This window comes from Sturnus vulgaris, chromosome 10 (assembly GCF_052056855.1).
Source record: "Sturnus vulgaris isolate bStuVul1 chromosome 10, bStuVul1.hap1, whole genome shotgun sequence".
NCBI lineage: Eukaryota > Metazoa > Chordata > Aves > Passeriformes > Sturnidae > Sturnus > Sturnus vulgaris.
In genome coordinates, this window is record NC_142252.1 from 1,324,921 (window position 1) to 1,348,572 (window position 23,652).

Consider the following 23,652-nt stretch of genomic DNA (forward strand, 5'->3'; position numbering starts at 1 on the left):
TAATAAAAGAAATACCTTGAAGCAAAATGTCACCTTCATTAATCAAAGATGTAAGTTTCCTTCTTAGTTGTGCTGACAGTCGTTCCTGATTTTTCTAAATTGCTTGTGAGAGATTCATACAGGAACTTACTTGGATTGGGAGAAAATGTTTGATATAAATGTATGCTAGTGAGCTGTTATTAAATTATTATTTTCTACTAGATATGCTAGTACATAGAGTGAAGCTTGTGTATGACTGGAGTAGGTATGTATTTGTGGAAGGTTTCAGGAATACATCAAAGCTCTAGACTGTTGTTAATTTAAAGAAAAAATTCAGCACTGTCTAGAGGCAAATCAAGTTTTGCAAACGTGGACCTTGGACACACATGAGGGCAGTTGTTTATCAGTATCCTGTATTTCCATAGGTTTTGTGTTGTCCATGTAGTCTTTTAGACTTAAGGAGTAGCATAGTTCTGATCCAGAAGAGGAGTGTGCAGAGCTGTTTTCTTTGGTTGGATTTCTTTTCTTTGTATATTGCTGTCATACCAGATTTTGTAGTTCCATATGTTTTTGTTCTCTCAGCTGATTCCTAATGGATTTGCTTCTGGTTTAATGCATAATCCAAGGAATCAAGACTGGCAATTCCTCGAGCTATCCTTTTGTGTTACACAGGTATAGCCATCTTCCAGAATGAACAGGCAGAGTAGTTGTTAAATACTGTTATTATCAGTGATGATACACAAACATGAAAGAATCCAGATATGTTTCCAGGGCCCATCTTAATTTGGCAGAAGTAGTAATGAAAGGGAACATTTAAAGTGTTGCTGTGCTGCTTGAGGTGTGTCATCTATGTTGTGGGGAAATTATGCTTATTTTCACACTCTCTTTCTAGGAAAAAAATCCTGTGTGAAAATATCGTAATTCTCCTTAAATATTGTTTTAAATGCCATTATATTTTCATTAAATAAAAGTCAGTAGTGGTGCTTTTTTGTAGGTAGGTTTCTGTTCCACTAGGTGTGATAAAGTTTGAGGCATAAAATTCTCTTGTCGAAGGAATGACCTGTGGGCAGTTTTTGATCTCTTTTTTTATCTCCTGCATTTGTAATTTCAGTGTTAGAGCCCCTTTGTGCAGATTGTGAATGAGAGATTACTGTAATGACGCACACTACAAAATAAATGCAACAGAAAGTCCTTGTGAACTGTTAAATAATGGAAATGGCTGGTGGAAGGTCTTGTTCCAAGCTTCCTGCTGATACTTTTATCTGGAAGCAATGTAATTAAAAACTTCCTACCTTATGCTTTGTGAAGTCACTTGCAGGCATGGAACTGTGAAGGTGTGATTTCTGCAACTGCTTACCTGAAATCTCTGTTTATGGAAATTTACTTAGCTAAAGATCCAAGTTCTTCTGTTCTTACCCTTTAAATTGTTGCCGTTGGGCTAGCCAAATTTATTTGTTTGAAAAATAAAAAGATCTCAAAAATAGCATTACATTGGCATTTTTCATCCCTGATCAAAACTGTTGAATAAGATCAGGAATAACATTTTGGAGTTCCTGGTGGATGAGCTGGTATTTTAATCAAGGAGCAAAGTGCATCGTGTCAGATAAGAAACTTTAACACGTGCTGGTTAGAGTTGATTTGTTACTCTCTACACAGACACTGCAAGGAGATAGAAATCCGACTTTCAGTGTAATACCCCTTCTCTGGAATGACAATGCAGGCTCTGCTGTGCCAGCTTCAGCTGTCTTCTGTGTCTAACAGAAATAGCACTGTCAGCATTTTTAATGGAGGATTTCCTGTTCTTTTCTGTCTAGATTAGAGTTGTAGAAGTATGCTTTATTACTTTATGGAATTCACTTGTAAGAGGGTTTTATTATTGTTTAAATGTGGGTGTATGTGTTTAGTAACAAAAGCTTCAGTACATTCATTTATTCCAGTAGTACTTTTCTATTTTGTACACAGAAGAGTGTGTATATACATGCGTGTGTACAAAAGTAAATACATGTAAATATACAGAAGAATAAATGTATTTGGATTCGAGAGGCAGATATTTTTAGGGAAGGAAACTCTCTCCTGTAAAACATGCTTTTTCTTTTTGAGAAAGTTGCACACCAGATACTGGTTTTAATGTTTTCAAGTGCTGTATGTATCCCTGCTAGATATCAAATTTTATTTCCCATAAAATGTGTGAGGGTGAGACTTTATTTCAGTATTATTTCAGATAAGAAAATGCCAGGACATGCTGGGAGTTTTGACAAGAATAGGCTGCTATCTGTAGCCTCACCTGCTTCGTGTCTGTAGGTCCTGCACTAAAATGCAGACTTTGATTTGCAAATTCATTATGGAATGAATCTGGGTGAAAACATGTACCTGGGCAGTCACTGCAGAGCCCTGAGACACGAGGAGCTGTGTGTCAAACACCTCGTGTGAGAAGGCATTTTGCTTGACAGCACTAATTGGAATAATTGATCCTTGTAAGTCTTGCCCATATGGGGCATATGTGCAGCATGTGGCCTTGGATATAATTAATGTACTCTTTAATTTGCTCCTGAAGCATAAGATGATGATCTTAATGTGAGTTCTTTGACTGTGTGTCTTGTGTTTTAAAAGAAAGAGAAATACAAGAATTTAAGTTTGTCACGACAAGCTCTAGTTCACCTGTCAAGGATCATTATTCTATGTATGAATACCTTTGCTACTCTCTCTTGATCTTTGTGTGTGTTGTTCTCCAGAGCTCAAGTTTCTATTTTTAATGTACTTTCTTTCTCCTCCTTTTTCAGGTGAAGCAGGAGCCATAGAAGGAAGACCGTGTGGTTTGCAACCATGCCATTCCCCTTTGGCAAGTCCCACAAGTCTCCTGCAGACATAGTGAAAAACCTGAAGGAGAGCATGGCAGTTCTAGAAAAACAAGACATCTCTGACAAAAAGGCAGAAAAGGTACAGTTGTGATGTTTTACTTGCAAAAATGTATTTGAAAGTGGGGGAAAGGGGGAATTTACAGCTGTCGAAATGGAATCAATTAGGAATTATTTTGGTGGTTTATACTCTGATAAAGGGTAATTTATGTACCTTTGAACAGGTGTGTGTCTTGTTGGTTGGTTTGCTTACGCCACTGGCAGCTGATAATGATATTTAAATGATTTGGGACTGTGAGACATTGCATTCTTTTAGTAAGCAGCTCACAGCTGTACAGTGTTCTGGTGCTTGTGACCACCACAATGCCTTCAGTACTGCACAAGTAGTTCTGTCTCTGCTTGTCCAAGCAGATCTTTACAGAGCAGAGTGTCTCACTGAAGCTGAAGAACTTTGTGTCCTCATGCATAGAGAATATATTTTGGCTTTCCTGACTCTTCTTCAGCCCACACTAGGATGTGAGAAGTTCCTGTGCTAGCGCAGTTTCCTTTAGATGGATATCTTGCTACTTCAGGCTCTGTACCTGCTCACAGTCATTTACTTCTCAACTGGCACTCTTGATTTTACAGCTTTACAGGAACTGGCCTCAAAGTTCAGCCTGTGTGCAGCTGCATCCCACCTAGTGAATTGTGTGGCAGAGGTGAAGATGAGCACCCTCCTTGGAGTCTCTCCCAGCATTATTTAACTATTATATGCCATTCTTGGCGTCCACAGATCCCATATACAAGTTAGTCACAATCTTTTGATGTTCACCTATATTTTTAAGCAGAGTGTGGCCAGCTCCTCTACATTGTTTCACCTAGATTTGGCACTACTACTTCAAAGGGTCTTGATTAAATTGCCATCTTAGTTCTGATATTGTTTAATAATTAACATCTTCTACTCCTTTGCCACCGTGTGGTGTGTTCCAGGTGTCTTGCAGTGTACCACAGTAGTTTCCTTCCATGCTTTTCCTCTCCTGTTGGAGAGAAAAATGTTATGTTCTCTTATGCAGGCTTGTGTGAAGGCTGTAAGGATTGTCATTTGCTACTGCTTTTCTTCTTTCTCTTAAAAAGCCTTCCCTCAAGAGAGGAGGGATAGGTGCATTCTGAAGTGTCCCTGATGAGACTTGGCACTGCCTCCTTTATCTCAGCCTCATTATTAGTTCCTGGAGATGTGGCCTGGCCTTAAAATCTCTTTTGTGTCCTCTCTTTCTGCTTAGACCCCTAATGGGGAACAGACCAGCTCATCCCATTGTGTGTAGCTGTGTACGGTAGGTGGTGTGTACCATTTCTTCTTGCTGGCCTTCAGTCCCACACCTCCATCTTTTTGAAAGACTTCATTTCTGTGAGGCTGCTGCTCTCACAAGAAGTAATATGCTAAGCCTGTGGAGTGGTTTTTCTTGTGTCATAGGGAACATAACACATTGTGCTTGCAGGAGAACAAAGGCTCACATTCACTGGGTTAAGTGTGAGGAAGGCTAAATCCTGACATCCAGGGGAATGAGCCTGGGTATGGTAGTGCTGCCCTGTCATCCTTGCTAGTCACAAAGGAACTGATGAATCTGAACACTCACACCACCAGTGTCCACATATCCATGCAGAGATTCATCAGGAATTCTTTGTTTCCTTGGCAAGCCAAGACTTCAGGAAGGTGACTCTGGTTGTGGCTGTTTGGCTCAGGTGGTTTGCTAGTTTGATAGAGAAAGCTCTTCAATATCTTATGAACCAGTCCTCAGATCTTTGAGGGCACAGCTCTGAGTAGAAACCCTGAATTTGTGCCCTCTTCCTGCCCAGTCTGTAGAAATGAGTGGAGTGAATGTGGAGTTAAAAGACAGAAGTCTGAGCTGCAGCCTTTATTAGAAAAGAACAAACATTTCTTCATGCCCCTATCTCAGTATTTAGGCATCTTTTTCATTATCCCTTTTATTATGATGATCTTTTCTGCAATGTGACTTTTCGGCCTCCTTTGGAGAAGACCTCTGTGCTGGTGGCAGGGTGGGTTCTGTGGCTAGTAGTGGAACAGAAATACAAAAACTCACTCTACATGAAGCACAACAATTGCTGCCTGGTACTAAAAGGGGAGGAGGATGAGAAGTTGTTCTTGTCTTTATGACTTCATTGTGTTAGTGATTAGACATGTATAAAATCTGGTGTTTCTCAGTGATTTTGTCACTGTGGCTGTTTGATCCAGCGGTAAGCTTTTGTAGTGTGTCACATATCGATGGTGTCATTTCAGTGCTGGCTCAGCATGCTAAATACTCAGTATTGGTTATAAAAGTACCCCTTTGGGTCAAGGCACTACCTACTTTTCTTATGCCTGTTTTGTTTCTTATAATACTGAATTTGCTATTACATGGGGAATGCTCTTTAACAGTTTTATTGCACAGTTGGAAATACAGATTTATAAGAAAATTAGACAAATAATTTTCCCTGGAAATTATAAGTGTAATTATGTTTGAGCAGAATTCCTCGTTTTATTCAGTGCTTAGGCTGAAATTTAAAACCGTTAATGTTTGCGAGTGGAGACAAAAAATCAAAGGTGGTAATAGAGATTTTTAACTCTTGGACAGTGTGTGTTCCTGTCCATTCTTTACAATAAAAATGGAAGATACTCTTCAAAGTAAAAGACGTAAAACAATAGTAAATGTCTTGTTCAATTATGGAACATTTTGCCCTGTAATACTGGAAAAGTTGTTTTATAATCAAAAATCGGAAATTCAAGTGTATCCTAGTTACATGTTAATCTACCTTTTGAGCTCTGTGAAGACTGGAGAAAAATTAACCAGGTAATTCTCCAGGTCATTTGAAATGTCCTCTAAGCATGTGGAGCTCGTTTGGGAGCTGGGCTGTGGCTCACTCCTCCCGTCTCCCTCGTGTGCCACAGCTCTGGTGCTTGCTGCCTTCAGTGCTGTGCTTAGCACAGAGGTCATGGCTTGCAGTATTTTGGAAGGGAAATGAGATTTCAAGTGCTTTAGAACTGAAATGTGTTCATCATTTATGCTGTTCATTCTCCATTGCTTGTGTTCTCTCAGAAAGGGAGGCTAAAGGGAAAGGAAAGAAAACCTCCTTTCCTATAAGCAGGACCTACCCTTGATCTAGTCCATTAGTTACTCTTCACTGACATCTCTTCCTCCTCTTTGGCTGATCCCAGCATTTTTTCATACTACAGTTCCCTTGGTGTGTGGCACACATTTACTGTCAAGCAGGTAAATATTTACTCGTGCAATCAAGTTGTTCTTTGCTACCCTCTGACCTTGGGTTAACCTGGTCCCAGCAGCTCCCTTTGGGCTGCTGGTGCTTGTTGGAGCCCTGTTGTTATCCCAGGCAGGTTTTGCAGGCGTGGTTGGCCTCTGTCCTTTATGTCCCAGCTGGGTGAGTAAGGGGGCTGCACCGAGAGCTGCTGGGCTCAGCTGTCCAGGGGGATGCTGTGCACATTGCACATTTCATTTAGGGAGTTAATGCTGTCATTCAGAAAGCAGTAAAATCGTAGATTTTTTATGCATGTGTGCACAATTAATCTGTGGTTGAAAGGAGGCTAAAAGTTAAGTAATCTGCCTGGCCTCCAGCGTGGGGCTGTTACTCAAGGGGTGAAGATGAGGCTTCTTCAGGAAGGAGCAGGTGAGAGGACATGCTTCTCTTCTACTTGAACTCTTCTGTGCTGTCTCCATGCTAGATGTTCACTGGGAAATCATGCAATCATTTTTGGCCTTTAAATGTACTACTGCACTGATGTAGTTACTAATACATTTATGGAATTGTATGGTTTTGTAAGCATTTTGAAATCTGGCCAATTTAAGTAGTCATTAAAATGATGCTTTTTTCATCATGATACATACTGCTCTAGACTAGTAAAACTATTCACCCAGTACAGGCTCCAAGCTATTTCTGGTTTATCATTTTGATGGATGTTTTCATTAATAGTGCAGTTTCTGTAACTTCATTATCCATGTGTAGAGAGCCCCCAGCCACTGGGATTCCACAGGCCTGGAGACTGCCAAGCTCACTGGAAATATTTCACAACTGGCCATGTGTTCTTTATCGTTTTCTACTGTTCATAAACCCCAAATAATCCAGCTGTACCACTCTAGGTAGAGTATTTGGGGTTTGCACTGCTTACCATTTAAGGAAATACTAAATTTTAGGGCATTTCACTGATCTTTCCAGAGACTGGAATAAACCATAGCTATAAAGACATGCAGCCATTCTAGTGTAACAATCATATATGTGTCTTCATGGTGTCTGCTTTTATTTCTAAATAATATCTTCCTGTCCTTTCTAAGCATAGAGAAGTAAGTACTTTCTTTGTTTTTCTTGCATTACATTGAATTTTTATAGTGTGGCTTGTCCATTTCTGGCACCATTGAATTTCAAATAATACTTGCCATGAAATTTTTCTCTAAAATTCAGGTTGCTCCTTCTCAGTGTTGAGAGCATATAAATACAGATGCTAATACTTAAAATTATAAATTTTAACATATAAAGTATATACTTAGACTATAAAATATATAGAGAGTATAGATATATAGAGATAGTTATCTACAGATATTGACATATTCTGTATATATAAAATATATGCTGGTCATACATTGTACTGGGATATATTTTATGTATTTATACATATGGTGTCTGATTTTTAGTTCCACTATTGATCATAAGTTTTTGGATGAACCTCATTGTGACTTTTGATCTTTATCTCTAGAGATCTTTTCCCCCCTCTTAAAAGAAAGCAGTGCATTAGGTAATTTGGATCTCAGTATCTTAGAAAATCTTGCAAGTAATGCTAGCCAACCTTCTCTTATCTTTCTTGATTTTATTTGTTTTTAGTGTTTTTTTTACTTGGCTCTTCACACCAATATTTAATGTAGTAATGTATAACTATCTAAATTCCATTCTGCACCTGAAATAGCAAAAATAGGTCTGCACATCTTGGATTTGGAATATGTTTGAGAGTTCATGGAATATACGAGAGTAAGGAGGTTCTAGAAATTTGTTAGAGTTTATTTCTAGTCCTTTTGATGTTGAATTTTAGAGTAGAGGAGAAGTAGTATAAGAATGTTATATTTTATGAAAGTATAGTGCATCGAAATACATTGGTTACTGATATAATACTTCCAGAAAACGTCATGCTTCTGTTGCCAGAAGATGCCCAGAAATGCCAGCTGGGGTGCTGCAAGGCAGGTGCTCTGATGCTGCAGGTGGTCAGGCACTGGTGCAGGTTGCCTGGAGAGGGGGTGGAGTGGCCACCCATGGAGCTGTTGGGAGCATGGCTGGCCATCAGCCTGCTCAGCTTGGCAGGACTGAGGTGGCCCTGCCTCCAGCAGATGCTCACATCCTGGTGGCCTCCTGAGGTACCTGCCAGCCTGAGCTGTGCTGCTTTAGTGGCAGCCTTGAGTTTAGGGGTCTTTTCCAACCTCAATGATTCCATGATTTTGTGTCTACTTCCATTAACACTCTTGCCACGCCAAGTTCCAGTGGAGCACATTCAGGTGGTCTTGAGGCTGTGAAGGGCACTGGAGTCCTCCTGTCTCTTCCTGAAGTTCCTGAGCTATATGTTCATGTTGGGCTAGAAGGCTTTTTGGTTTTTTAAAGCTCTCTGTGTTTTACATGCTGCATTATTTTCTGCCTGGTTTGCAAGCATTTCCATTACTGGTGTCTGTCTTGGGTGGTGGTGAGGGAGAGCCCTCAAGTGTGGTTATTAAGGTTTTGGGGTTGGGAGGCTTGTTCTCTTTCCTGGGGTTTTGGTGGGACAAATTCTCCACTCACATTCCTAATTACAGGCATGCCCTCGATACTGCCATCGTTTCAGCTAAAATAGGCAGTTACTTGAGCTGCCTTTCTTCCTCTTTCATCTTGCTTTCTACATTAGTGTGCAAGGACAGACTTTGCTTCCTCTTCCCTTGGTAGCCATGCATCAAAGATAACTCTTCATATCTCAGTGTCTGACAGATGTTCCTGTTCTTCTGTGAAAGAGCTGTTTCATCTGAATTTCAGAGAACAATTGTGTGGTGTAATTCTGCTCTGCTATGGTGAGCTGGTGTTCCCATTTCACATCTTCAGGAGCTGGCATGAATCGAAGTAATCTTACTGGGCACCTGCTTCTTGCTGTCTCACTAACAGTGCACAGAAAATCCTTTGGAATTTCGATTGAGGAGGAGACAACTGGGACTAGGAACTGAAGTTAGCAGGAAGAGGGAGGCAGCAGGGAGTGGAAAGTTGTGGAGGAGCTAAAAATGATACGGAGCCTCCTTAAAGGTCATGGAATCCTTGCTTGCATACCTAGCAAAGCTGGAATGGCTTTAGCTTGAATAGTGCATGGGTCATGCTGATCTTCAGCCTCTCTGGATAAAAAGCACAGATGAGAAATCGTTTTACATAGCCTTTATAAGACTAGCAATATCCAGAAAGTGATAATTTTTTCCCTTTATTAATTTTCTCTGAGCTATCAATCATAGGTACTTTACATTAAAGTGTACACATACTTTGTTGGCAGGTTCATCTAATTACTAAAAATCAGTGCACTTACAAACCATTCAAACTTTTTAGGCATGTGAAGAACCATTATAATTAAACCAGCAATTTATGATGATCATTTTCAGCATTTTGCTGCCAAGCTCAGTAAAACATACGTATTGAAAGGAGTAGTTCTTTTTTTGGTCCAATACAACTACATTTTAAGATTCAGAAGTGGGTGTTTAGATGTGTTCTTGTTGATTTATATTTTTTTAGTTTACTTGTGAGATAGCTGTGTTTCCACTGCTAAATGCTGCTCCAGCTCATCATGGTAAGTTAGGAATTCCTCACAAGTGACAAGTCAGACTTGTCTGTCTTCTTTAAAGTGGACTTCAAGCAGGGAAGGATTTTAGACCTTTAATTGTGTCCTTTTGAGTGTATCTCTTTCTGAGTCTGTTGGCCAATTTGTTCTTGTGTGTTGAGATAACCTGAAAATTAAAGTTGGTTCTCCTTGAGATTTTGTTTGTTCACTTCACTCACAGTAACTGGAATGGGAGCCTAGTATTTGGCAAAACCTGATGTGTGCAAAATCTACAGGAGGGCTACATTTGGTCTCCCTGGGCAGTTCAGTAGCACAGGCATGAGGCTCTGTGTCATGTTTTCCAGTCTGATCCTGCACAACTGTGTTACAGAATGGAAATTTTATCAGGTTCTTCTCATCCTATTGCTGTTCTTAACTTTCCATTCAAAAATCCCCTTAAAAGGCAGTAAAAAGGAAGAGATTCTTACCTTTGGTAACTAAACGTGTATATGTCTTGCCTCTGCTTTTTATTGTTTGGGGTTTTTTATTAAAATACCAGTCTCATGGCAATCTTATTTGCAGAAAGAATATCTATTGTTTTTTTACCAGATTGTCATTTCCTGATTATTCCCCCCCCCAATGGAAGTTTGCAGATGTTAAGAATAAAGAAGTGTGCAGTTAGAAAGACAAATGGCATTGTGCTCTGACTGTATTGTTTTCCCATTTTCTTTAGGCGACGGAGGAGGTCTCAAAAAACCTTGTTGCCATGAAAGAAATCTTGTATGGCACAAATGAAAAAGAACCCCAAACAGAAGCTGTGGCACAGCTTGCTCAGGAGCTGTACAACAGTGGTCTTCTCAGTACCCTAGTAGCTGACTTGCAGCTCATTGATTTTGAGGTAAGAAAGGAGGTTTGACATTTCTTATATTCTGTAGGTTAAAATAAACATCTGAATTCCTACCACTTTAATTGATTAAGGTGTTTCAGTCTTCAGCTTTTATTTTGTGGTTATGATACATCAATTAGAAAGAGAACTCACTGTTCCAAACTGTAAGAAGATTGAGCAACTATAGAATATGAAATCTGTGAATTCAGGCATTTAAACAACACAAATTTGAAGTTGGTAAACCTCTGATCTGGTGGTACAGTTCTGTTAAAATTATGGAATAATTCTGAGTTGTGTACACAGAAAGATTAATCTCTTAGTAGTAGTAGTAGTAGTCCTGTAGTGAACACAAACCTTAATATACTACAAGATGTATCTGTGTTCTAGGTACAAGATCTATTCATCTTGCCATGTCTAATTACTAGGAAAACTAATAGAATTATTGTAACATTTATGAATCAGTTTAAATATATAATTTAAAGCTGTTAGTTTTATTAATAGTCCAGTATTTCTCTCTTTTTAGAAACAAGTGATGCAACTTTTTTGCTTTTCCTTGTCTTTTTTTTCTCTTTAATAAAGAAACAAACCCAAGTTTTTATTGATCAATTCAAAACAACAATACTTACTTATATGTAAAGGTATCTCTCTACAAGCCTGTGTGGTATTTGTCACCATATGGCATGGAATAATATACATTCCCAGCACCATAGAGAAAAATCCTATTTAGTTATGAGATGCTGCAGTACAATTGGATTTTTCTCTGTTCCCTGAGGTCTCACAAGAAGCGTGTGGTTGTCTAGGAAAGGAGCCAAACCCATGTATCTCACTCCACAGCCTCGACCATAAAGATCATCCCACTTCAGATTGCTTAAAAAAGGGATTGTTCATAAACAACTTGCTTACAATACAAACACAACAGTTTAAAGTCCTATTGTAGTTTGACATTCCAAAAACAATGGCTTTCTTCCCGGTTTTCTCTTCTCTCCCCTCCACCCCACCCATAATTCCCTCTGATTTGTGTTTAATTGTAATACAGTGGTATTTTTTTCCCTACCCACACAAGTGTTTATACCATACATAAAACATTCAGGTTGTTAAATAAGCAAGGAAACCTGGGAAAGCTGAGAGGGAATGCTGAAATGGGATGGCCTTTAATTGCTGAAGAAAGGAAATCATGAAACATTGTCTGGATTCTGCTGACCATTAGATTGGTATCAGCCTGGTGTTTACTCAGCCCAGTTATTAGCAAAGGAAACCTTCATTATCTCCTGGTAATGAAGAATGATAAAAATTTGCACAGGCTTGCTCTCATTAAGGAGAAATGTGATTTTTATTCTAAGGGGACATGAAAAGACTGGGAGTTGTTTCCTGCCTGTGGCTCTTCTGCTGCTTTGTTTCAAGAGGATGTGATGGTTCCCCTTGGAGGGAGAAGTCATTCACTGCTTTCTAGGCTGGACCACGTCTGCTTTTTATGGCTGGGAGCTGGCAGACTGTCCTGCTATTGTTACCTAGAATTCATCTCAACACACCTGTGCTCCAGATGTGCTCCAGCTTCCCAGCTGTTACAAAGCCAATCAGATGTTGCTTTTGATATCCCAAATGTCTGTATGGATTTACTGCATTTGAAGCAATTTTTCCATTACTGATGGAAATACATACTTGAATTTCTGGTGGTTTTTAAACTTGGAAGAGTGGATCTAGAATTTTTTTCTTCCTGGTTTCCCACCACAGCTGGATTATTCAGTGACAAACTAAACTTTTCTTTCCTTTCAGTCTCACTTCTGAAGAAGATTTCCTTGTAGAACAGGAATAGACAGCTTATTAATAGACAGGAACTGTTCATTGTAACTCTTCAACTGTCTCAAATGTACTTAAATCTGAACTGCTGTGGTAAAAACAACCCATAGAGAAGTAAGAAGTAAAAACTAGAAAAATAACCAATTTGATGTTTTAATGAAGAAAACTGTAATTGTCCAGACCTTACTTTGTGCCCAGGCCCATTTAAAGTCTTGCCCTTCCCTGGAAGCTTGCTTTCCAATAAAGTAGTCAACACAGTCTTAACACACTTACCATTTATCTCCTTGCTGGTTTGCACTGAAAGACATGGTAGCCCTGGTGAAACTGTTTTTTTTTTCTGTTGTTTTGGGATTTTTAAAACGAATAATAAAAACAAAACAAAACTGCCTTTTGCCCAGGGGAGCTGACTCCTCCTGCCGAGAAGACAATACAGGCAGTGTCCCTCTCACCTCTGGCTGCCGTGACTGCTGGCACAGGGTCGGGGCCTGCTGGCCATTGCTGGGCCATGAGGTCACTTGGCAAGGCACAAAAAAGTGACAGAACCTGGCTGTGGGGTTGCTGTGTGCTGGGAGCTCGGGGATGGGATTGTAAGGAAATGCTGTTCTAGCTGGGGACTCCAAGACAAGCACCACGACCCAGCACAACAGTGGCAGAGCTGCTGAATGGGAGTTGATGATTATATTATGTGGAGTTTGAGTAAAGCAATTCCTGCAAACACTGCTCTACTCATGGCAGAACAAAGAGTTCTGCTGTTGCTTTGGGCTGGCTTTCAATGGAATTGTAATTGAGAAAACAAGCGTTTACAAACAATCTCTTATATCCTGAAAACAACACTCCAGCAAAACCATCCGTGGTAATCCACAAACATGCCATTTGTAAAACTCCAGTCCTCCTACATTTTCATAAACATTTCGTTTTTTTCTCGTGCAGTTTTTTTTTACACTGATTAGAAAATTGAAAGAATTTTAAATAATTGATGTTGTTTTTAAAGTTCTTGCCAGTTAAATGCGCCCTGCGTTTTACTCAAAAGCTTCCTGGTGTTACTCAGGAGATTTACAGCACAGCTAGAGCCTGTCAAGAAACGTTATATACATCTAGGTTTAGTGCAGAGCATTCAGGGAACCTGTAGGTGGAGTTGCTTTACAGGCCTTTATTTGCAGGTCCGAGCTTAGTACAAGCTGGGCTGGTCTTTTTCTGGAATAGATCTGATAACACATAATCGTGAAGGTGTATTTGTGCAGTCCAGGATGGACAGTGAATTGCAGAAATATGGCTTTTAAATGGTGCATGTGAATGACAGTAGAAAGTGCTTATGTTTATAATCAGCTTTTTGTTAGATGTCTGTACCAGTTTGTCATCTTCAGCTGTGGTCTGACAGAAGAAATAAATGGGAGATGTGTATTTATTCAAGAAAGAACATTTCCAGTTCCTTTTACATTGTCTGGTGCTATGCTTGTGCATTTTTTTGTGTATAGTCTGTGCTGAATTCCAGCATCCTGGTCTTATTTATACTTCTTTTGTGCACTGAAAAATGTGAGACTTGCCTTTTAGGTCAGTGGATGATTTCTGTGGGCATTATTCATTCATTTATTTATTCCACTTTCCTAAGTTGCAGTTCTAAGTTGGATGTTAACATTGCAGTTGGAAATGCTTTGCACACTCTTGTGGTGGCATTGTGTGTCCCTAGACAAGGGGAGAGGATAATGGAATGTTGAAGAAATACACTTCCAGGCAAGAGCACAGTTAGAAACTGTTATGCTGTTAGCAAAATCAAATATCATATAAGCCCAGGAGATTGATGCTACGTGGAAATATCTGATGAAACATCAACTGGCTTTACTTCTGAATGTAAACTGCCCATGATCTGGCTGCAGGGTGGTGTCATGTTTTGAGTGCTTTGGCATATTTGAAATGGGCATAAAGAAAGAGAATATCCAATCTGTTCAAGATCAGAGTATGGAGGCTGCCTGAACTGCAGAACCCCCCCAGTCCAGCTGCACGAGGTGATGATAATGTTTAATTGTTCAGCTCCCTGTGGACTTCAATATTTTGTGTTTAACTGCTGATGTTTTTGACAGGGCAAGAAAGATGTTGCGCAGATTTTCAACAACATTCTCAGAAGACAAATTGGTACAAGAACTCCCACAGTTGAATACATCTGCACTCAACAGAATATCTTATTCATGCTATTAAAAGGGTATGTGCACTGTGAAGCATAAACATGCTCTTACATGAAGTAAGGGCTTTTTAAATGCATGGAGAAGCAGTGAGTTCTGACATGTTTGTTCTTCCTTTGCTTGATTTTATCTTCTTTTTTTCTTGTTTTTGGGGTCTGTAATTCCCCTACGTAAAGGAAAAAATTAAAAAATAGAAAACCAACCATCTACTTTTGCATGAAACATAACTGAAAATGGAGAACTGTTAGTACTCTGAATTACTCTTACTGGACTAGTAAGAGGTTTTCCTTTCAGCCTATTTAAGATATTCTTGTGAACTTATTTATCAAGAGTTGAAGGCTAGTCTTCCTTTTAACCAGAGTAATTTCCAGTTTGCTGGCCTGTCTTAGACTATCTTATTCATAGTGCTTTATATTGCTGTATTGACACAAACACACCAACACAAACCTGACCAAGAAAAAGAATGATTTGTGGCATTTTGTGCATACCAGACAACTATTTCTTCCTCTCTTCTTCAGTAATATCTGGTGTGCTGGATATTGGAGGGTCATGCCATACTGAATATAAACAGAGCTGCAGCTCTTAAACATGAAGGCAAAAAATAATTGCTTGCATTTCTAATAACGTTAATTAAGAAAAGTTCTGAAAATTGCAATTCCACTGTGTTATTTTGGGACAGAAGAGCTCATCAAACATTAATAAACAATTTTTAAAGATGCAGCTATTTATAATTCTGGCTACAGCTGCTGTGTAAGCTTGCTGTAGTTGAGGAGCACTTCTTCCACTTACTGGGATAACTCAAGGGTGTATGAAAGGAAGACTTATCTCCATGGGATATTTACCTGTTGGTAGCTTTACTTGCCTGTAATGTCATTTAAATGTTAGAGAGACAAAAGAAAATATTAATTGTGGCATAATGCAAAAGAAATGATTGATTCAGTGCTTCTTCAAAATAATTTACAAAAGAAGCCAAAGATATTTGAGGTGCAGAGAGATGAAACTGCTTTTTCAGCATGTTCTCGTTGGTAAGTGGTTGAATGAGGGCTGCAGCACATTGGTGCTCACTTTTAGTCTGTGTTGTCACACTTCAGAGAACTTTATTCTCACAGGGATTATTGAAACTTTCTGTTTATCTATATTTAAAAGTCAGGATGTTTGAAACGGGCATTTAGCAACTTACACGTTACATCTGGTATCCAACTGAGGCAAATTTATGTAAATTTAAACTGTGGCATGAATTACAAAAAGTTCAGTAGATTTCAAATCTTCACGACAGGTTGAATGGGAGAGTATTGCAGGATTTAATGAAAATTATTTCAGTTTTAATAGGGTAATATAGTTAATGCTCAGTATGCACAATGATTCTTTTCTCCTGAAATTCTGGGGTATTTGAAATAGCTTCCACTGGTTAAGGAGGGAGGATTGTGGAGGTGTAAGACAGGAATGCATGTGAGAGGCTGTGACTGCTCCAGATGCTGGAACCTCATGATGTGCAGAGCAGCCAGTGATACTGAAAAATCGTTAATGAAAGAGGAGATCTGAATTTATGTCCAGTATTGGTAATCCCTCATGCCCATATAGAAAGTTTTCTGTAAATTGCTGTCATGTTTAAGCAAGCAGCTTTCAAGGCAAATCATTTACTGTTTTTCCAGATGTCTGCAATTGTACCAGTATGGAACAAGAAAATTGATTTTGAGAGCAAAGAAAGTATTTTTATTTAGTCTTGTTTCCCAGTTTGTGAAAATCCTTTGAATTGGCTATAATTGTAACTGGCAGCTATTTCAGCAGTATTTTGTAGAAATATTTTAAAATTGAGTTTAATGCAGGAATAAGTACCTCTAATTTTTATGGGTTTGTTTACTTGATAGTACCGAACATTGTAATTAGAGATGTGGTGCTGCAGTGCTAACTTGGGAAAGTTTCTAAGTTTATAAAGAGTCTTTGTTGGGTTTTTTAACAGGTACGAATCTCCAGAAATTGCTCTAAATTGTGGGATAATGCTGAGAGAATGCATCCGGCATGAACCACTAGCTAAAATCATCTTGTGGTCAGAACAATTCTACGATTTCTTCAGATATGTGGAAATGTCAACGTTTGACATCGCTTCTGATGCATTTGCCACGTTCAAGGTAATTTCCTCAGAGCCTCAGAATTGTTCCTTCTCTCCTGTGTGAGCTCACTGCTGTGTGTGATGTTCTTGGCAAAACAAGCCTTGTGAGAGGGGAAGAAAATAGATGTGATGCACATGGGTAAGCTGGACACTGATTTCTCAGAATGCCAGAAACACCTGTAAATACATATTTTATATTTGCTCCTGAAAATTGTGTTCTGGAGAGTAAGCTGTATCATGCATTACCTGAATGCAGGTGTACTCACATCCAGGGGCTTTAAATCTGTGTCTGCAACTCTCCTGTGCTCCTCCTGAGGATATTTGATGCTGTTGCTTTTTCTGGGGAAATTTTTTGAGGCTCAGTTTTTGTGTCCCTAAAACAATCTGTTATAAGGACAACAAATATAATATTAATCAATATTAAATGGTGGGCCTTAACCTCGGTTGTGTGTAGTTGTGTGCCTTGATCCATAAATAGCACTCTCCAGTGATAATTTCACAGACTGGTTCTCTGTGAATTAAAGTCACTTTCCAAAGTGATGTCAAGATCCTGAGCAGTGTCCAGATAATTGCAGTCATGTCCTAAATGAGTGTGTTTAATGAAATAGCAAAATTTTGGATCAAATGTCTTATGTGTTTGAGAATGTCTTTGTACTGTTTAAATCTTCTTAGTGACACTACTGGGTTTGTGCTTTTTTACAGGATTTGCTTACAAGACACAAGTTGTTAAGTGCAGAATTTTTGGAACAACATTACGATAGGGTGAGCAGACACCTTTTCATATTTAGAGCTTTCTGGGGGCTGTGTATCTTATCTGAAATAAATCAGTAGTTTTATTCCTTGTTTGGGGGATTTCCACACAGTATTAAATCAGCTGAACTTCGGCAGGGGGTCAGTTTCCACCCCTAATGTCAAAACAAATAGTGTTAGAGACTCTCATTTATCCCGAGATTTTCAGCTACATGACTTCAATCCTTTTGCCTTTCAACAGATTATTCAGAACCAGTTCCACAAAGATATTTAAGTATTTAAATCTTACTTTGATTAAAACTCCAAAACTTCCCAAGCAATTAAAAAAAACCAAAACCCCAAAGCCAACAAACTTGGAATCACCTTGATTTTTAAAGTTTTGTCTCCAGACATGTTCACTAAATCACAAATATCTCCTCTGAGTGACTCAGCTTTAAACAGGAGATAAAAAGTGATTGTTCCCTTTTGACTATTTGCTTTAGCCCTGAAATATCTACTGAATAATGCTTTAGGCACTGTTTGGGAAACAGTGAAGAGGCTCTGAGAAGTTAAATGTGCAGAGTTGATACTTAGCTGACCTCTTCATCTGCTTCAGAGCAAAGTTCTTCTTGCTGTGAAATTGTATCTGAAACATGAAGAGATTTTGGTCAATGTATTTCGAGAATAAGTAGCAGTCAAACTGTATTTAACAGTGTTACAGAAACTTAGACTACTTATGAATAGTAAAACTTGACAATATTTAAAAAACCCTGAAGAGTGTGCAAGGTAAATGTTTATTTTAGTCCTGCCTGACTCAGTGATGTTCTCACGTTTTGACACACTTTTGAATGGCAACTCCAGTTGGTCACTTGGGTGTTTTTAAAAAAACCCTGCACAAATTTTAAAATGAGTCTGATCTGGTGAGTGCAAGACATCCAAGTCTTGCACTGAATGTGTCCTGTGGGAGCCAGGCCTGGCTTCTCCTCCAGAGGGAGCCCGTGCCGTGCTTTCCACGATATCCCTGGGAATCTGGGAATTGGGGAGCAGTGCCCAGGGCACCCCAAACCTTCCCTCATCCCAACCCCATGCCGTGGGCACCCACACCACATTGCTCACAGCTTCCCTGGGCAACCTATTTGTGGAAGAAATAACGAGGAAGCTCCTTCCACTACCCTGTAATCTAAACATTAAAGTCTCTTGGAAGAGTAAATTCATATTTTTAAAAGCATATTCAATGTTTAACTTGGTAGACACTTTAAAAGCATAAGTAGTGGCAATGTAGTGACTTACAGGCATCTACTGAGATTTCACATTCAGTTTGGTTTTGCTTGGGGTTTGCATCTCCTCGACTTCATTGCAATAATTTGGAAGAGGATCCTTGTGGCACTCTGAAAAGTCCTAACCCTTCTCTTTATTCTGTGTTTAGTTCTTCAGTGAATATGAGAAGTTACTTCATTCAGAAAATTATGTGACAAAGAGACAGTCACTTAAGGTAAGGCCATTTTATTTTCTTCTTAAATGCAAAGAGATTCCCTGTCTTTTCAAGGTGAGTTAACTTTATTTGAAATGGCTTCTGTAAGGGCCCTGAATAGTATTTCTTTTTTAATTCTCTGTGCATTTTAATTCTTGGGATCAGATTTTTTTTTTGGTCCAGTTCTTGCATTATTTAGTGTTCAGCACAGACTAAAGTAATTTCTCTCCCTATGAAGAAAAGGCTCCTCAACTTTCTTAGTTTTTGTTGATTGTTTTCTTTCAACAAATCTGGTTACATTTAAATAATTTAACTAAGATTCATGTGATGTGCTAATGCAATACTGATCTTTCATTCAAGTAGGTAAGAAATAGTGAACATAAATGTAATACAGAGCCTGCAGCAAAGGTGATCCTTTTGGGGAAAATCCTTTTAAACTCTCTAGGTAGCAAAAGAAGTGTCAATATTTTATTTGATGTACCAACTTGTTTTATTGGGTTTTTGGTGTGGTTTTTTTTTTTTTAAAGCATTATTTCTATGCTGAATAGCTTCTGTATAGGTGAAAAAAATAATGAAGTCATAGGGGAAAAAACGAAAGACTTCTCTTTCCAATTCATTATAAGGGGGAACAAGTGTGATTTTTCACTTTCTGAGGAAAAGGAGAAACTGTGTTGTTGAAATAAGGGGAAAATACACTTTGAAATTTAGGGCACTTGGTTCTGTTGGTACTTTTATCTACTGACCACTGGTTCTGCATTCACAGAGCACCACACCACTGCAGCCTTTGAAAGCATTTATAAACAAGTTGATTCTTATGCCCAGTGTTAGTAACTTTTTCATTTGAGCTTCTTTTCTGCCTTCAGCTTCTGGGTGAATTGTTACTGGACAGACACAATTTCACAATTATGACAAAGTACATCAGTAAACCTGAAAATCTCAAACTAATGATGAACCTTCTACGAGACAAGAGTCGTAACATTCAGTTTGAGGCCTTCCATGTGTTCAAGGTATGTTACAAAACCCCACCATGAAACAGAAAGAATCTGACCAGAAGTTGTTTAATTGAGTAAACTACTTAGCTGAGCCTAAATGGAGCTTATCTTAATGTCTGCTAAGTGATTAAATAAAGGGAGCACTGATGGTTGCTTTATTATGATCCATCTTTACAAAGATATCTTGGTTATCTTTTGAAAACTGTTTAGAAACCACTTAGGGACTTGGATGTGATTGTCAGAGTAATCTTTCTTAGAAACTTTTGGAATTAAATGCGGTAAAGGAATGCATGATTCCATATAAAATCATGGAGTTTTTGTGGTTTTATCATACTGCATGATCTCTGAAGGACAGCAGTGTTTCAGTCAGATCACCTGAATTGTAATTTGAACATTATAAAAGATGACTTCTGACCTGGCAGCTGAGAGTTACAGCTCGAGGTCTAAAACTTTGCAGTGAAATGTGACATACCCATCAGATGCTGCACATGATATGAAACCATGCATTTGCTGTAGAATTTACTCCTAAATTGTCTTCAGTGGTTTCTGCAGAGGCTGCTGTGGCTGGTCACCTCCCACAGACTAAATTTACTTGGGTACTGCTGTTCAGCTTATGTCCTGATTAAAAAAAAAAAAAAGTAATTTTATTTAAAAACTTGCATTTACCCCATTTTTCTTTTCTGTGGGATACCAGAATAATTAAAACATAGTTTTTAATTATCATCATCAGTATTTTGTTGGATACTTTTTTTAACTTAACCTGCTGTTTCTCACTGTTGTGCTCAATGCCTTTTATTTTCTTGCAGGTGTTTGTAGCCAATCCTAACAAGACACAGCCTATATTAGACATCCTTCTAAAGAACCAGACCAAACTTATTGAGTTCCTCAGCAAGTTTCAGAATGACAGGACCGAGGATGAACAATTTAATGATGAGAAGACCTATTTAGTTAAACAGATCAGGGATTTGAAGAGACCAGCGCAGCAAGAAGCTTAAACTCCAATAAACCTTTAAAATATTAAACCCAAATTCAGCATTTGCTGTTAGATATTCAGCATCAGGCACTCTTATCGATTCATGAGGAACATTACTGCTAATCTGCTGTTCAGTGAACGGTTTTTGTTTTTCTCTTTTCATTTTTAGTCCAAGTTGAGAAACATAGCTGCTGCTTTCTTGCACAATGTGGACTTTCTTGATATTTGTGTCATTTCAGAATTCAAAGACACTGCTTGTTTTAGGAGTCCTGAAAAGAAAGATTCTAGGTTCGTGAAAGCAAACATATAGATACTAGTTTGGTCTAGGAGAGAAGGTATTCATGTAGTTAAGTAACAGGTTGCATGCTTGCAAATCTGAATAAATCTGTATGTTTGCACTTACCTTGTTTGAGATAATGAGCACAACGTGACCTGTGCATACCTGGCACCATAGTATAAGATTATATGCCTTGATTTAAAAAAAAAAAAAAAGTGCAGTGCTTTATTTGTAATCAAAGGGGAAATGTATCTAAGATGTGAGCTTATTGGGATAAACAGTTGTCTTGCAAATAAACTGATATTGAAACTTAGCAACTTTTAAAAGAGTGAAATCTCAAGGTTCATAAGGAAAATGTATATATGCCTTTCACTGCTTTATAGAATTTTTTTGACATGATTTGATTTTTCTGAGACTTGACTTGTAAACTTGGAAATATGTTCTAAGGGTTTTTGTTAATTTTACTTTAAAGGTATTTCAGACAGTAGACCTAGCAGTGACATTTTGCATTTCATTTCAACAATGCTTGCCGGTTTCTTTTGTATATAACTCCTAGGCTGCTCATTTCTTTAAAATATGATTTAATTTGTACAGCAGAGGAATGTTATTGTATTAGTCTGTAACTATTACCTAATATTGAGTTTTGCAAAATGAATGCTCATATGTAATTGAATACTTCAGATCACATGGAAATGCTGATTTAACAATCTTAAGTACTGCAGCATTTAAAAGGAAACAAAAACCCAAACCCAAACAAATTCTTTGTATTCACTTATCTAATGGGGTGCCATCAATTAGGGTAGGCTGAAACAGAGAACTGGAACCCTTTCTACTACGTTCTTACCAGATAATACTGGCCTTATTTAATTAAACTAGCATTGTGTTCACCAGCTCTGCAAATGGCAAGGATTATGCTAAATTAATATCGATTCCTCTGACTTCTGGGGAGCCTGCAGTGCGTCATTTCTTACAGTAAATAACTCAGTACAATAGTTGTGTGAGTGATTCATTCCCTCCAACCTCAAGAAACAATTTCATAGGTGTCCTGGGGTAACCAAATGATCTAATTCTTCGTTGATTTTGTTCTTTAATGCTGCAAACTATCAGTATTTATAAAAACAGAAAACCCAACTGATTTTGCACCATGGTTTTGTTACTGTGACCATACAAAAGGAATCTACTAAATATAGCTAAATAATGTTATTAAAATTGTATCTATCCATCATATAGTAACGCTAAGATCACAACCAAGCAAAAACTTGTGGATTGGGGTCTGAAAGTTCCAATTCTGCATGACTGAATGATTGCCAATGCTACAGAAAATGTTTGTTGCTTCCTGCCCTCTTCCCGTTTGAAATATTTTGCAATCAGTGACGTTTGAGCTGATTTGAAAGCCTTCACAAGGGAAATCCGAGAGCTCCAGAAAACTGAGTGTTTTCACTCGGTTGTTTGAAACTGCTCTTACCATTACAATTGGTCTTTTAAAGGTTTGTAACGTGTCCTTTGCAAACAGAATCATTTTGCTTACAGGAAAGAAAATAGCTGACTCTTCACGGAGCTGCCAGGCAGAGCTGGCACTGAGGTGGTGTTGTAGTTCAGTACTAACAGTCTGTTTTATTTTGGTTTATCATAGCTGAGTGGAGGAAAACATTATTTGCCAAGTTACTCACTATAACATGTAAGGCTTCCTCTTTAGAAAGACGTAGACGTGCTAAAGATTTCTATGTGTAAAGAAGTGAAAACATTTGGACTGGGATAGAGGTTACTCTATATTAGGCCTTGGAATCAATGGCTATGGTGACTTTTTTAATATGTGGAAACATTTGAATGTTGGCTTTCGAAAAGAAGTTGTATTTAAATTAAAGCTCCTTCGATGTGCTGTTCATATTAAAAGACTTGTTCTGGAAGTGGTTTCTTATCTGCTTGAAGGCTTAAGGGTATTACTAAAACATATTTAAATGCAAGCGGTTTTCCGTTTGATTTTTTTTTGTTTGTTTTTTTAAAGAGATGTATACAATTGTAATTCTATTTCCGTGGTAGCATTTCATTTCTCCTGAGGAAAATGCGTTTCGTATCCAAAAAATCTGGCTGGCCCCATAATTTAAATTAAAATAAAATTTTGAAGAAAGATGTGTGTTCTTTACTGTGTTACTGAAGAGGATCAGTTTCTTGTGGATGTGTATCAGGTCTCCCTTATTGCCTTAGTGTAGCTCAGCTTTCTTCCTTTTAAATATGAAATCATTTTAAATCATGAAAAGCTCTGGTTTGCTCAAACATTTTTAAAGAATTAAGACAGAGTGCTGTATTAAAGATGCAATCAATTTTAATTAGTTGTTGGTAGCCTACCTTGCCTCATTGTATTTTTATTGCTGATTTTATTTCTTTTTGGCATGACCCAGGGCAAAAAAAGAGATGCTATTTCCTGCATCGTGGCTGGAGACAGGACCTGATAGGGTTGGTTGATAAATTTTTGGCCCTTCACTTCTGTCTGATTTTCAGGAGCTGAGTCTAATTGGTCACTGGGGTCTCCTGGCTGCCTCTGGAGCTGCTGTCACAGGTAACTCCCCCAGCTGATGCAGTGTGGTGAACATCAGGACAGTGCTATGTTTGAAACGA

The 23,652-nt window shown here is 38.4% G+C and overlaps 1 protein-coding gene across 1 annotated transcript in view; it reads left to right on the forward strand.

Annotated features, from left to right (window-relative positions):
* Positions 1-23,164, forward strand: part of CAB39 (calcium binding protein 39) — a 41,567-nt gene extending 18,403 nt beyond the window's left edge. The window contains exons 2-9 of the mRNA XM_014870276.2: positions 2,760-2,916; positions 10,358-10,522; positions 14,386-14,504; positions 16,445-16,613; positions 17,297-17,356; positions 18,750-18,815; positions 19,658-19,801; positions 20,593-23,164. Coding sequence (XP_014725762.1) covers positions 2,803-2,916; positions 10,358-10,522; positions 14,386-14,504; positions 16,445-16,613; positions 17,297-17,356; positions 18,750-18,815; positions 19,658-19,801; positions 20,593-20,781 — 1,026 coding nt within the window. The 5' untranslated portion in view covers positions 2,760-2,802 and the 3' untranslated portion in view covers positions 20,782-23,164. The remainder of the gene's footprint in view (positions 1-2,759; positions 2,917-10,357; positions 10,523-14,385; positions 14,505-16,444; positions 16,614-17,296; positions 17,357-18,749; positions 18,816-19,657; positions 19,802-20,592) is intronic.
* Positions 23,165-23,652: the final 488 nt, after the last annotated feature.